The sequence below is a fragment of the Callorhinchus milii genome, unplaced genomic scaffold, assembly GCF_018977255.1.
Source record: "Callorhinchus milii isolate IMCB2004 unplaced genomic scaffold, IMCB_Cmil_1.0 Scaffold8, whole genome shotgun sequence".
NCBI lineage: Eukaryota > Metazoa > Chordata > Chondrichthyes > Chimaeriformes > Callorhinchidae > Callorhinchus > Callorhinchus milii.
This window is the reverse complement of record NW_024704749.1, coordinates 24,131,314-24,147,273: the sequence shown is the minus strand read 5'-3', so window position 1 is coordinate 24,147,273 and position 15,960 is coordinate 24,131,314. Positions and strand designations below refer to the sequence as shown.

Below are 15,960 nucleotides of genomic sequence, written 5' to 3'. Positions count from 1 at the left end.
AACTACATTTCCTTCACTAATCCTGCGAACAGATGTTGAAGTCTAACCAGGTGGCTTGTATTTTTAGTACAATATGTAGATTTGTAATACAGCATTAGTTACAAATTGGACATGAAATGACTGCATTTTATAGGGAAGATAAACTGTGGTCAACTTTAATCACAATTATATTTTATCACCATTTCAACAAGGCAAGGCTATATAATGATCCTTGCTGCCAGTGCAGTGAAATGACATTTAATTCCCAGGCTGATTTGGCAGAACTGGCCATAGCATATCCTGCGTCAAACTAGTTTCAAAGTCACAAATTAAGATTTCATTTCTGCCCACTAGACAAATGCACATCTGGCCCATACAGACAGCTGAGAGCTCAGCCCAATCAAAACAAGACAAAGCAGTGGCCAGAGGCGACCATTTGCACGGCCTCCATTTGGGCTGCCTCTGGAGATGCCACCAAAAAGCCTCTTTAGGTGGAACTTGGCATATGCAAGGCAGTAGTGCCACCCTGATTCCCTTATGGCTGTCACTGAAATCAAGGCTGCCGCTGGCAGCAGTTATATAAGGTAATCACAGCTATGAATTCACAGTTACCGTTGCTTTTAATTAAAAAAAACCTTTGCAGCAACACCCATGAACAGCAACATTGTCACTAGTAATTGCTGCTGTTCCAATATGTGTCTTAATTGATAAACAGTTCTACACACAAGTGAAACAAATAAACTAGTAGCACATTTCACTCGGTCAAATTCGTCTGTGCAAGCGGTCAGCATACAATCAAGTTGTGCAACAAAATCACAGCCTAAATCACAACCTATCGAGAACAAACCAGTTTTCACAAAATTGTACTGTGTGCTTTATTCTTTCCTGTGGAAAATGGCTTTTTTTTAACGCCACTATTAAAATCCCTATATTTTTTGGCAATACTGTACTATGATAGCTGAAAGGAACAATCAGCCTATTTCCAGACTTTCCAATTTCCAATAAAAGTTCACAAAAAGAATCTGCATTCTCAGCTTTTTTCAGTTCTTGCAAATAGAAGGCCATGAAGAACCTCTGCAGGAGAAGGTAGTTGTGGGAGCAAAGATATGACTTACCTGCAATGCTCTACGTCCCGCTAATGGGGGCATTTCTTTAAAGGAAACATTTACTCTGGGAATTTCTCCCTATTCTGCAGCTTCACCCCAAAAATATACAGTCAATTCACTTTACAGTATATTCTGTGAAGCGCATTGAGATGTCTCGAAGATGTGATAAGGTGCTATATCAAATGCAAGGATTATTATTATAATTATTACTACAAAGCTACTTGTGAACAGTATAATCCCATCATTAAACATGACTGACCACTGCTTGGAACTTTAAAGCAGACCAGAAGTAAAAACATACAAAGAATTGATTATTATTATCTTATGTTAAAAATAATGTTTGCTCATCACCTATGTCTCCATTTACTAAACATTTACTCCATTTACTAAATTATCTCCATTTACTAAGTGTTTGAAATCCAGCTGAATAGTATAGTACTGATGTGTGTTTCTGAAGCATCAGCCATAAGCAACACTATACAAATACCTCTTGGCTTTATTGACAAATTAACTTAAAGTGAACCTTAATAAAAATCTATCTGAAAGTACAAGACTCAATTTGTGTTCGTGGAAATATTCATTAAAATTAGCTCCTGAAAACAAATTAATTTACAATTTAAAGGACTTTTTTAATTTTTGAAGATCTTGAAATAATGAAAATGTACAGCTGTTTATAATAATCCTTGTAATTGATACAGCGCCTTATCACGTCTTCTAGACATCTCTAAGTGCTTCACAGAATGTACTGTAAAGTGTAGTGAGTGTAAATCTTGTTTATTTGTGGACTGAATGCAGTTGTTAGAGTCAAATACAAGACAGCCTACTAATGAGGTTCTCTTACGTTTGACCAAGACAGGTACAATCAATTGAGGCCCATAAATTAAACATGATCGACTTTTAAATCTTAGATCTTCAAAACCCAAACTGTGCTTTTTGTGATCTCTTTCAGGATTTCATTGTTTTAATGAGTGCTCCTGAAATTAAGAAAATCTTAATTTGTGGGGTTCCACATCTTTTCAGTAAATTCAGCTTCCATTCCTGCACTGCTACGCCAAATAAGTCTGATCCTTAACAAGTGTACTTTAACTCCTTCAGTCTTGAATTTTCAATAGCTATAACTACTCTAGTTGGCTTTCTCAGCAATGATTTTTCCAGGCATCACTTTATTATCCTAAACAGTAATATTATCGTGTTAAACTATCTATCAATTGTTGATTTTTTTGTTTAAAAAGTAGCTTCTGCAGGAAGCATATTGGAAATACTTATGAAATTCAAGGTTCCTTTCTTTCCTCTAGTAATTATGAACTAAAAACATAAACCTTCTAAAATATAATAACCAAGTTTGATTTAATGAAGCAATACCACAAATAGCACAATGTGGAGGTCATAGAAATGGTGCTCCGTAAGCCATCTTACTTGTATAAATCAATGTGCTAGATCAATTTTACAATTACAATAATGATTTCCTTTGTAAACCAAGAAATATAAAAATTCTCCACATACAGATTTGATGGACGTGCTACAGAAAGCATACTTCTATTTTTTTTGCTAACAGCTTCCTCAACCTGAAACACAAGACATCAACACACCGTCTGAAATCATAGAAAACATTGTGCTGGTACAGACTGTCCACATCCGCTGCCAACATACAATTAATGGAGTCAGCTGAAAATTTTAATTCAGTGTATGTTTTTACTAAGTGTAAATTTATTAAATATGAAATGTACAACATAGAAGTAATGGAGTCAATTTTGAGGATAACAATTTGGTAATTTATTCATTAGGGGAAGTTTATTTTATTTAAGTGCACAGGCCAAGTAATTCTCTGCAGAAAGGACATCACTGTCCTTCTGCAGTAATGCGGAGGAGCTTTTATCTGTCATTTAAACACAATGTTCCGGGAAGTTTCTATGCAAACAGCTTAAATATATTCATACACTTTAGCTACAATTTTTGAATTAATCAGTTTTTTTTTAATCCTGCGTCATTTAGGTGGAATAACATTTCAGACATTGAACAAAGCCAATCCAGGGCACTTGCCTATCTGTCCTCTTGTCACTGATCACTTCCAATTCAATGATCTGTTATACTAGCTAAAATTGGAGCATCATTACTTTCCCTTGCAGTTTTAATTTGAGGCTGCATTATACTAATGGTTAATGTTTGAAAATATTTTTTTTAAATTCCATTTTGTACATACCTAAAAATTAGAATGATTTCCTCTCCAATAACTGCACGTTTACTAGAAATCAGATTGACAAGACAGAAAGTAGGTGATTGCCTCCAATCTTTTCTAAGAAAAAATACTAACAGAATACTGAACTATTTTCTGCAAATAACTGCAGATGAAGCAGAATAAATACCTTTGTTTATGTTAAACCACCTCTCCTCCTCAGGCTAACATTTCTCACTCTACATTAGTGGCAATTCACACACAGAGATCAAATTTTTGTACTAAATTAATCTAACTCCATCACATTAAATTAAGGAGGCAAAGAAATGCAAATTAAAAACATTTCATTCGTGTGAATGAAAAAAAAGCAGAAATGAAATTTAAGTGCTTCAAAATTGTTTTATTTACTGTACTATTGCCTGCTTTAGTATCAGACAATAAAAATAAAACCAATAGTCTGATTTGTTTACACACACAGGCACAAACACAGGCAAATTGTTTCTCAACTTTTTTGAAAATCCCACCCCCACCAAAAGCATAATATTAAGCACGATAATATTACTAATTTTTTCTATACACTAAGGTCTGATACTTTTGTCAGTGCTGCTCATGAACAAATAATTTTACATAGTAGTGAGTCATTTGAGATGCTATTTGTCAAATCATCTCTCCTGACTGACTACTTAGTTTAACATATATTCAAGCTCTACCCTTGCATTTTGTACTTTACTAAGAACACTGATGTCAAATTCTGTCCCAGCTGCAAAGTTAGCAAATTAATTCAACAGAATATTCTCAGCAGTGCTAAGAATGACTTATTTATAGCCTTCATCTGCATTGCTCAACTGCTTGAAGAGAAATAAGCCTGTTCACATTATCATACATTTTATACAGATATCAAGACACTGTGCTGAAGTGCAAGAGAACATCCCACAAATGTGTGAAAACCTACCAACACATAGGAATTTGGACCAAAGAGTATGCGGTGACTGGATTGGTCAACCTTTCATTGTTACCGGTTCACTGATGATTATACTTGACAGTAGATTTGAGTACTGCTCAGATCTGGTTATAAATGCTGGGGCAAAAGGCTTTAAACCAGAGTTTTGCAAACAAGAATCTGCCTGGAATGAATACACTTTGTGAAAAACTTTGTGGAGTCCTGTAGCTTAGTGGTTAGAGCACTCGCCTCATTCAAGAGGACCTGGGTTTGATTACCAGGCAGGGCGAACCATTGGGCAAGTTTCCTTACTCCAAATGTAAATGAAGGTGCTAAATGTTCACAACCGAACAGTTTCCAGCCTGTATACAGATGGGTGAAGCAACATGAGAGTCAACGTATAACTGAGGTATTGCTTTGGCCCTCAGCAGCAAGCGACATAGCGGTTATCTGCCAGACAAGTGTTCAATTCTGTCTTAAGTCCTCGTCGTTCAATTATGAAGTAAAAGGGTGTTCTCAGCAAGCAGTCACTTCCCAAGATAATCCACCAGGTCAATAAATCAAAAACACTAAGTGGAGCCAAACAGGTTTCCCCACAAACCTCTTTGTAGCAATTACAATAAGTTTGCATTCCTCCACTGATCAGAATCCAGTCTTTGCATCCTCTGAAGAAGTCTTGTATTTCAATTCAGCACTCAATTTTATCAGGTGATGGGCTGAGAGGGCCGATCGAGATTCACAGCGAGAGAGTCCAGTCCCAAGCCCTTTGCTACCTTGCATTGCTGCATTTTGCTAACTGATGCTAACACTTTTATTTATAATTTCAGAATAAATAGTGAAAAAAGCCTTCCTCGATCTTTGACCATTCCCCTCACATGAAGTAGCAAAGCATTTCCATCGTAAATTCAGTTACATCCTTTTTCCTGTCAGCAGATATACAATCTGCCATTTTTTAAAGGTCTTAACACACTCCATAAGACTAGTCGTAACTCAGAAGTAAACAGCAACAACAAATTGTATTTATATAGTGCCCTTCATAACAGGAGGTAAAGTAAGGACACAAAGTAAATAAATTATATATGGTTAGGCAGGAGTGCTGCAACACTACGCCAGACACTGAAGATCATTTTAGCTACTTGAGTCTCAGAATACATTATACTGCACTATATAATATTTATAGTAAATACTGCAACTTCTAAATAAAATTGTAGTTTTTAAATTCAACATTCATACAGAATGTTAGTTATCACAAGACGATTTTGAGGTGTACACAGGCACTACAGGAGGTAAATATAGTGCATTATTTTGTTTTTTTGATTTCTTTCCAGTTTAAACAATGTGAAAATATGTGAAATTTAATGTGACAAAAGCATATAGTGAAATGAAAGCAACTCAGTACTTATTATAATAGGAAACATGCGTTGCTGGTTAATAATGCATGGCAGGATTAGCTTTCACCTTGTCCCTGGAGGCTATGGGAACGATGAACTGAAAACTGTACAGACCAATGCACAGTAACAACTGTCACAGAGCACGCTAATATGACCATGAGGAACATTACTCTATTATTACAACACGCTTTGCAGTTCATTATTACAATTATGAAATTTAGTCAACAATCTTTTCAAATATTTCGGTCAGTGAAGAAATTGAAAAAAGAATCGTGAGCAGTCAGGAGAAAACAAGGAGAAAGCTAAGTTTACAACTTCATTAAGTCTCAACACACATCTTTCATTTAGTATTATAGTTGCACGGTTCAAATCAAATGTTGACATATGTCCTCCAGTGAGCATCAACCTTTTGACGTTCCTCATCTTTCACATAGATTCTGTTAATGAATTTATTGTATAAATAGAAATTTAGCAACATTTAAATGGTTATAGATATTCTCTAGTACCAAATAGCAGCAATTAATATTCTTGTTTTTAGGATCTAAATTAGCTCACACATGATACAGTGAAGTACATTTTGAATAAGCTTACAGAATCAGAAAATCAGAGGAAGAGGCCATTGAGCCCATCTAACTTCGAAAACAGTCTTTGTTAAATATCACAGATTTCAATAAATATCTGATTTGCAATTTATTTCAAAACTGGATTTGTAGCCTGTGGTTTTGATATAAATTTCAAATTTACATTAATTTGTTCCAGCAGGGCTTCTCTGCCCATTTGAGCTTTGGCTTTTACAGGGTTGAAAAGAGATCTATTTGCCTTATTAAGTTTGCCTTAGACAATTGGCCGCCACAATTATGCAGTCAATTCACTTTACAGTATTTTCTGTGAAGCGCTTTGAGATATCTAGAAGACTTGAAAAGCGCTATATCATATGCAAGGATTATTATATTATTATTTATTATCTCTTTACAATGCATTTCATTGCTTTCCTTCCCCTCAACATTCCCTCCTCTTCTTTCAGTATTTAATTTCCAAAGTATTCTATTCCAAAACAGAGAATGAGTGCCTAATCTACTCCAACGCAGGCTCCCAACATAAATACTGGTCCACTATTTGCCTGGCAGAACAACATTTCACTATATAAAATCAGGCTGTAGTGTTTACTGCACCACAACTAGCCACCACCAAACCAAACAATGCCAAGAACCATCAAACTTTACAACATGTGTGATTAGTAGTGGGAGTGACGTCCTGTCAGCTACTAAAGAGAATCCTGCCCAAAATTTCACACCAGTGAAGTGATTTAATTGCTCCACCAGCCCCCTGTTTTAATACATTCTTTTACTCCACTAATCTGAAATGATCCAACGTGGTTGAAGTCTGACTCAGAGTGCCAAGCACCCGACACTGTAGGGAAAATACACACAATAGTCATTCCATTGGGTTCTGAAAAGCAGGTGACACATCATGCCATCTCTTCTCCTCCAAATATTATGCAAAACAAATGATATAATTACCAAAGCTAATTATATTTCCATATTCAGGTATCTCGTAATCTAAGTGATTTAACTCTAAGCACAGCAACCGGATAATAAGAGCTTTGAGTTTTTGATATTCACAAGGCATTGCTGAAATGTCGTAACAAGACAACAACAAGATTCAATTTATAGAGCGCCTTTCACGTCGGGAAGACGTCCCAAGGCGCTGTACAGTTGGGTCAGGACCCGAGCATTGGGGGGGAAATGGTGAGGGGAGGGAAGGGAGGGAGCGAGGAGGGGGTAGAGAGTCGAGAGCGGAGCTGAAGGCTCGGTCAAAGAGAAAGGTCTTGAGACCGGCCTTGAAGGAGGAAAGGGAGGAGGCAAGGCAAAGGCACTGGGGATAGAGTTCCAGAGCCTCGGGGCTGAGAGGCTGTAAGCGCCATTCCTACACCTATCCAGAGAGATCTTGGTTAGCTGCCTTGGATTTGAAATGATCAAGCTGAGTTTTCTGTGATCTAACATAAATTAGGTAAGATATGGTTCTCATTCTGAAATACACTTTCAAACTCAGCTAGAAGTCACATGTCACCTTAGAAAATCCAGGCAAATGTTTCATCTTTTGAAAACGGAAGGCTTTTCATCCTCCACTTAAGGTACTACAGCTACCATTACACTGCTTGTCAGCACCTTAACACTGAACACATCTCAGTATGCGTGTATTTTTAAGGTTGATATATTAACCTTGAAATTAACTTGACTGTGATGTTCTACTTTAATTTAGTATTGTGGCAGCTGACAAGCATCACTAACACCCTTCACTATACCCATCTCTGATTAAAATAGAATCCCACAATACTGCTGGACTGTTTGGTTGAACAAACAAAAATTCCAGTATAATTAAAACAATATCTGAAAAGAACTTTAAAAAATATAGCTTCATATGATACTATCATTTCCTCAACCTTCCCTCACCTCTGCCAATGCTGCTATGAGATATGACAAACGCTGAAAGGTGCACATCAATCTGAGCTCCAACTTTCCTTTAGAGTGGAAAGTTGGATCTCCCTCCCTCCCTAGGCATGTAGGCAAGATAAGCACTCACTCCTATTCCTGCACTTCTGGCAGTGATCAGAGTTATCAGAAAAGGAGAAATCAAACAGAACATGTCATTAAGAGGCAGGAAATACCCTTCTACTATCTGTATCCCTAAGGCTAGAATATTTAAGGGAGTGGTGATGGACTGACAACTTTATGAACGACTGTATTATGCCAGGCTTCTTTCAGCATATTGAAACATTTCAATCCCACTAAAAAATGGCTGCCTTAAGAAGTCAATTGGTTAACTTCAAATCCTGGAAAAGAATTCTGTGATCTCTAATGATCCAAATCCTTAAAGATCAGGATATTCCGATCAGTAAGAGAAGATCTACAAGCAATACCACATCACTGGGAATAGTGCTTTCAATGGTATACATCATAATATGTAGGCAAACAAACAGTCCATCAACATTGTATAGGATTCACTACCTGGTTTTAAAAAAAGCATTTCAATATAACAATGTATTTAATACTGCAGTAGCTTTAGTAAATTCAATGACACTACTGCATGTAAATTTGTTAAAAATGCGCTGAAGCAACTTTTCAGATTGAGCGACTGCCTCAGTGATCTATACTGGAATCCCTTCTTCTCATCTTATGTTAGCTTGTATCTTTAAACGCGCTCAAGCCTATATACTGTAATTAACAACTGTACAATTAATTGGCAATTAAAAGTATTTACAATTATGATGGCAGTCTAGCTGACTTGCCTCTGAATCAGAAGGTTGCGGGTTCAATATATCCCAATGTACAATTATATTTCGTACAGTTCCCGATGGATGGGCACCCGAGCTGGGGTGGGAGACGAAGGGGTGGGGAGGGGAAAGGTGACCAAAAGAGCAGTCAGAGGCACATTTTGAGTCGTGCCTTCCTGCCCGTGTTGAACTTGACACTGTTAAGTACTCCAAGACACGACCCAGGGTAAAGGGAACTGTATAAATTCAAGTTGTTCTTGTTTTTTTACGATGTTCAACCTATTCTTGACTTTCACTCAGCTTTCCTCTTGTGACAATGTCGATATTTTGGGTTTGCAAATACTACTTAACCACATTTTAAGACTCTCATGTATCATGACTTTATTCTACAATGATGCAAGACAACAGACAGGATTATTTAATTCAATCAAATGTCTTTACTACTTTTCACTATTATGTTTCTCTGCTACTGCAATATACCAGCAACTTTAGTCTCAATAGTGTATCTGTAAGAAACCCAAGTCTCAGAAGTCAGCAAATAAATCTAAACAACATTTCTGTTTGAAAATGATTTACTAAAGAACTAGAGCGTAACCATTTAAAATACAAACATTGACCGTGATCAAAAACAATTACGTAATGTCGTAAAAAGATGAAGTCTTTCACGTCCTCCTGACGTGAAAGGCGCTCTATAAATGGAATCTTGTTGTTGTATCTTGTTGTTGAAGTGAAAAATTAAGAGCAATGATCAAGTCGTTCATAGCTCCCTCAGAACAAGATTAGATTATATTTCACTTTGTCCTTGGAATCACTTCCTGGTTAGTTAGAAAATAAACATAGTTTGCTACTATTTTTATAAAACTTGGATAATTTTTATACAGAAATCACTACACACACCAAATGTCAGCGTTGTGCCTTTTTCTTAATCCATAATGACAGTCACACAAGAGGATTAACTATTTAATGTTGTTACCCCAGGTTTAGGGGGAAAATAGTCAGTCGTTAATTACCAGGAAATTACATGTACAGCACTTATTATCGATCTGATATCTTACACCACGTGTATCACAACACTTCACTTATTCCATTAACACATCCTTCGGGGCAGCGCAAAACATTCAGATTTGCTGCTCAGATGAGGAGGCAGTTTCAGGTAGCCAGGTATTTACAGTAGCACTGTTACAGCTGGAACAGCAGGCATTAATAAATATGAATTGTTCCTGGAGACAGCCCTGATTGACCCCTGCTGACACTGGTTCAGCAAGCTGAGCACAAGACATACCCTACCAGTAAGCTCCAACTTCAGACAAGTTTGAATTTTCAGTTCTAGGCCTCTCAGGCATGCACTGACAAACTTGCGACATAAAAAGTTCACCTGAACCTCTGATGGATTCCTGACTTGCACACAGAGATGTGATCTCAACCATATTCTCAGTTAGGCAGGTTTTACACAAAACATTACTAACAGATAAAGGTAAACACTGTACCTGAACTGCTGGCCTTGAGATGCGTTACTTCAACATACACTTCAAATACCTTCTCTGGATTTTCCCTACAGTTAAGAAAAAGACTGTTACCATTAAAAAAAAGTCTTTAAAATAGCAACTTTCAGGGTAACATTACCCAAATTTGATTCTCTTATTACACGGTATTTAAATCTCCCCCCAACACACACAAAACTGAAATATAAAACATCCCCTTTCAATTATACTGCTTAAAAGCTTTTTGGATAGTTTCCATTCATGAGTGTTATATAACAGGCTTCAAATTTTGATGTGTTTGGCAGTAACCTTAAACAGAAGCTACTAACAGAACCAGAGAGCAGGGCTTTCAGCATTAAACAAGAACCGACTCATTTTAAGACCCGACCGAGCAGCAATTTAACTCGGCTTTTCAGAGAGGTTTGTAGGAGTTATTGACAGTCAAATGAGGGAATTCAGAGCTTTAAATACACCGAAATTTCCAAGCCCCTTTTGAAGAAAGCAATGTCCTTATTGAAAACTGACATGAATCATTTTCAATCACTTTAATCTCTCAAAATCTGACTCAGACGGAAAGTCATAAAAATAAGGTACAAGTTTTGTTAAATTAACAAGCAGAGTGTACAACATTAAAATGGTGTTGGTGCCGCTCCTGTGGTCTGGCAGCAGTTGAAATAAAAACATGTTTCCCCAGTTCTTCAGGAGTCATACGGTACTAATCTATCCAATATCTGTCAATGTATATTACTATTCAGATGCTTCACAGCAGCAGTACCAATCATGGACAAATTTTAGGGGAAAAACAATTAATAGTAATATAATAATTCTTGTACATGATATAACACCTATACTGCTGAAATTTCACAAATGCTCCACAAAGAATTGCTATCAAATGACTATATATTTACATGCAAACACGCAGTGCAAGTTCCCACAAACAGCCATCAGAGACATTTTTAAGGTGTCTTCTGATAGAAAAGATTTTATCAGATATGATTCGTTACTTCAGTAAAATAGCCTACTGACACTCAATTTCTAAGCTCACACAACAAAATTGCAACTTGGGCAAAGCATCAAATTGCTTGCCAACACCTGTGGAATCATTCTCATACACATCAGAGTTGTCAGAAAAACAAAAAAGGTTAAGAAGCAAAAAGGTGTTATTTCACAATATAAAATTCAATATTTTTAAACTGCATGGAATTGGGTTTTTAGACGACTTTCAATTCCTACGACTATACTCACAGATTGAAATATTACACCAACACATACAATATACTGCATTTCTTAATATCACAATGTTTTTTTTAAAAAATCCATCACAAAACTATAGGTCGGTGATGATAATTAATCTCCTAGCAATTTCCTGCGCCATCGGATACAGGAAAAGAGTAAAAACGCATGGAGTCCTGCAGCTCAGTGGTTAGAGCACTCGCTTCACAAGCGAGAGACCTGGGTTCGATTCCCGGCAGGGTGAAACCTTGGGCAAGTTTCCTTACTCCACACGCCTGATAATAATCCCTCAAGAAAAAACAATAATAAATTGGTCACTTCAATCCACGACTCTTTGTGGTACCCTGCTGTGCGCAATTGGCTGCCGCGTTTCACCCACAAAACACAGTCAATTCACTTTACAGTCTATTTTGTTAAGCGTTTTGAGACGTCTAGAAGACGTAAAAAGCGATATATCAAATACAAGGATTATTATAATATTATTATAGAACAAGTCACGCAGGACTATTTCTGAGCAACTGTTTTTTATACATCAGAATTCGGCAAGGCCCAACACTGGGTCACCAATCCATCATCACGTTGTGAATGGCGTGGACAGAACAAAGAGGGAGGTGGAGATTTACATTAAAAAAGATTCACATCTCAGTTTGAGTCAGATCCATATAGAGGGCTGTTAGTTCCATTATCTCCTGTACTTGCAATTACTTTCTCAACCTTCTAGCACTGTATTTAAAAATAAGAAAATCCAGCATCAATCTTTTGGTTAGGACAATGCTCATGCCTTTCCAGATGGTAGCGGTGGGTGATTTTGAAGCAATCCTAGCAGGTAATAAGCCTCACATAAAGCCAATAAATTACCATGGCAAACCTGGCCTGGCTCCCAGCTTCTCAACATTTACCCAATCTATCAGTGAGGTAGATAGAGAAACCACTAATGCTGGAATCCCACCTTCACAAACAGGATGCTGGAACTTGCAGGTACAGTTAAATGAAAGTAAATTTAATTCACTAGTGATAAACAATAATAATGCATTTAATATAGCACTTTAATAGGTCATTGATATGTCACAAAGCACTTCATAAGATTTTTACAGTGAAGTGCAGTTGTAGGCAAGCGTGGATGTCAATTCAATGTCCCACAAACAGCCATGAAGTGAAATGAACAATTTTATCTGGAGGATTGTTGGCCAGGAAACTAGCAGAAACTCTTTTAGTTAATAAATGTGATTGTTGTCCCATTGAAATATGATGCTATGTTACTCCTGTTAAGTAATTTTTCAATGCTAGCCCATCCTAGTGAAGGCAGATTAAAATCTTTCAGCACCTGGTATCTTTCCCATTTTCACATGCCAACTTCTGAGCATTGTATTTAATAAAAATCGTGTTTACAATTCACCAGCAAAAATCCAAAACGTCCCCTTAAAATACACCGATGTTTAATTCTGGACCCTGAGCAATCCTAGTGTGGTCATGTGTAGAGGGTAACTCTATCTATGTTCAACACTATGCTATTATAATAATGTAATGTGAGGACAGCTTTAAACAGTCTGGCTCTTTCTCCCGAGTGCAGATTTCCAAAGGTCATTTGATGAGAGCACAAGTCATTACCGGAGAATCTTCCAGGACGAAAATAACTTTGTGGATAGCCACAGCGGGGAGTAACGGACACCTTCTTAAAGTGTCCTTCAAAGGCATGGAAAGGAATCAAGTGTAAACAGGGTCACGGTGAGAGTTCACTCATCAAAGTGAGAGTTCAACAGGTCAGGTTTTACCCTTTTGACACTTCTGGTGCTGTCATCCTTGACATTTAGGCAGCAGCTTCCCTCACACACACCAACTCCCAGTCAAATGTAATAGTAACAGACAGCAGCACCCAGGATATCCACGGAGCAGGGAGGGCAGGGCAGGGAGGGCAGGGCAGGGGCCTTTGTACCTCAAGGTGATTGACTGGCGAGGCTGCCCCTCACCCTCACTGTGTGAGTTACACTGAGCCTGACCCTGGCACGGGTGCCTGCCTGCCTGCCCTGCCCTGCCTGCCTGCCCTGCCTGCTGCTCACACTGACCCACATACAGCAAGGCATTAGTCATGTGTGTGTTTACCAAACTTCAATGAAGGATTGCTGAAGCCCGACTCGCTGCTCTCTCTCTCTCTATATATATAAGGGCCTGAGTCAGGTTTAGAGGGAACAAAGTGAAGGAAGGAGGCAGAGGACACTCTGACATGCTTTGGTAGTGGGGGGGGGGGTTGGAGGAGGCCGGTGATTAGGGGGAGGGGGGAGCTGGGGCGCCGAACAGGCGAGCCCGTGGTCTGCGGCCTAGTGCGCCAGCCAGCTGGCCTCAGGCGGCCTCGGGTGGCAGCCCCGCCAGCGGCTGAGGAGGAAAGCCGGCGTTTATGAGGAACGCCACCCGCCATAAGGAGGAGGGGGTGAGCCCGGCAAACCTACCTGAGTCTGGAGCCCATGGCGGCGGCAGCAGCGGCCGCTCGCTCCTCAGGGCAGCCTGGCAACGCCTCGCTCCCCGCCCGCCCGCCCGCTCAGCACGCCGGGAAATGGCGTTCCCTCCCGCCAGCCAACCCGACTACATCTCCCAGCGAGCACCGCGGCCACCTGCACAGCCAATAACATTACACACTTGTACACAGAGAGTACAATAACAAACAATTGTCATTATATAACAATCCCATACAAATAATATAACAACAAACAATTGTCATTATATAACAATCCCATACAAATAATATAACAACAAACAATTGTCATTATTTAATAATACATTAGAATACATTGGAATATACAGCACAGAAACCGGCCATTCGGCCCAGCTGGTCTATGGTGGTGTTTATGCTCCACATGATCTCCTGCCCTTCCTCAACTAACCCTTCAGGCGTAACCTTCTATTCCTCTCTCCCTCATGTACCTCTGTAGCTTTCCCTTAAATACATCTATGCTATTTGCCTCAACAACTCCTGGTGGTAGCATGTTCCACATTCCCACTACTCTCTGTGTGAAGAATTTTTTTTAACATCCCTATTTGATCTATTTGTGACTATTGATGGTCATACAAATAATATAACAACAAACAATTGTCATTACATAATATGATACAAAATGACATTTTGACAGCGTGAGGAGAGAACTGAGAAAGGAAGTGAGAGAGGGAATACGGTGCAGAGAGTGAAAGAGGTGCATAATTATAAAATACATAATATTTACATTAAAATAATACAAAACACGTCTGGAAGACCGGTTGCATGCACAATGTGTGCCATATGGAAACTCCAGGATACTTTGTGAGCCCTGGACAGACACGCGTGTAGGAAGTGCTTCCGGTTGCTAACATCCATCTGCCAAGGAGAGGCTGGAGCCACTACATAGCATACAGGAGGCTGAAGAGTTCATGAATCAAACATTTCAGGAGGTGGTCACGCCACAACCACGAAGGGTTCAGAAGGAGAGTGAGTGGGTGACCACCCTGCATGGTAGGAAGAAGGGACGGGAGATGCAGAAATCCCGAGAGTGTGGCACTTACAAACCGGTTCTCTGCACTGAATACCGGTCAGGGTGATGATACCTCTGGCGAGAGGAGTCAAAAGCAAATGGATGCACAGGGAATATCAATGCAGTTGTCATTTGGGGACACAATGGTGAAAGGAGTAGACGGGCGTTTCTGCCACCAAAAACATGATTCTCACATGGTATGTTGCCTCCCTGGTGCCAGGGTTGAAGACATCATGGAACGTGTGCAAAACATTCTACAGGGGGAAGGGGAATATCCAGAAGTCATAGTCCATGTTGGGATCCATGACATAGGGAAAAAAAGGCTGAGATCCTACAGAGAGAGTATCTGAAGCTAGGAAAAAGCTAAAGAGTAGGACCTCAAAGGTTTCTGGATTCCTCCCAGTGCCTCGTGCAAGTGAGGATCAAAACAACAATAATAATAATAATAATCCTTGCATTTGATATAGTGCTTTTCACATCTTCTGGACGTCTCAAAGCGCTTCACAGAATATGCTGTAAAGTGAATTGAACATATATTTGTGGGCAAAACGCGGCAGCCAATTGCGCACAGCACAGCAGGATCAAACAGATGAATGCATGACTGGAGAAATGGTGCAGAAAGGAGGGCTTCAGGTTCCTCAACTGGAAGAGGCTAAGTTCAGTGAGTTAAATAGGGACCTGGCCAAGGTGGACTGGAAAGAATGATTGGCAGGTAAAACAGCTAACGAGCAATGGGAATACTTCAAGGAGGAGATAGTTTGGGTACATTCCCATGAATGGGAAAGGTAAGGCATCCAAACCTCCCTGGATGAATAAGGAAATTGGGATTAAAATAAAACAGAAAAAGGAGGTTTATGATAAATTTCAGGTCCAAATACAGAAGATA

The 15,960-nt window shown here is 38.9% G+C and overlaps 1 protein-coding gene across 3 annotated transcripts in view; it reads right to left on the bottom strand.

Moving 5' to 3' along the window:
- Positions 1-14,098, bottom strand: part of LOC103188887 (DENN domain-containing protein 1A) — a 197,697-nt gene extending 183,599 nt beyond the window's left edge. For all 3 annotated transcript variants that reach the window (XM_007909051.2, XM_042337821.1, XM_042337822.1), the window contains exons 1-2: positions 14,022-14,098; positions 10,351-10,415 (exon numbers count right to left, since the gene is read on the bottom strand). In XM_007909051.2, coding sequence (XP_007907242.2) covers positions 10,351-10,415; positions 14,022-14,038 — 82 coding nt within the window. In that variant the 5' untranslated portion in view covers positions 14,039-14,098. The remainder of the gene's footprint in view (positions 1-10,350; positions 10,416-14,021) is intronic.
- Positions 14,099-15,960: the final 1,862 nt, after the last annotated feature.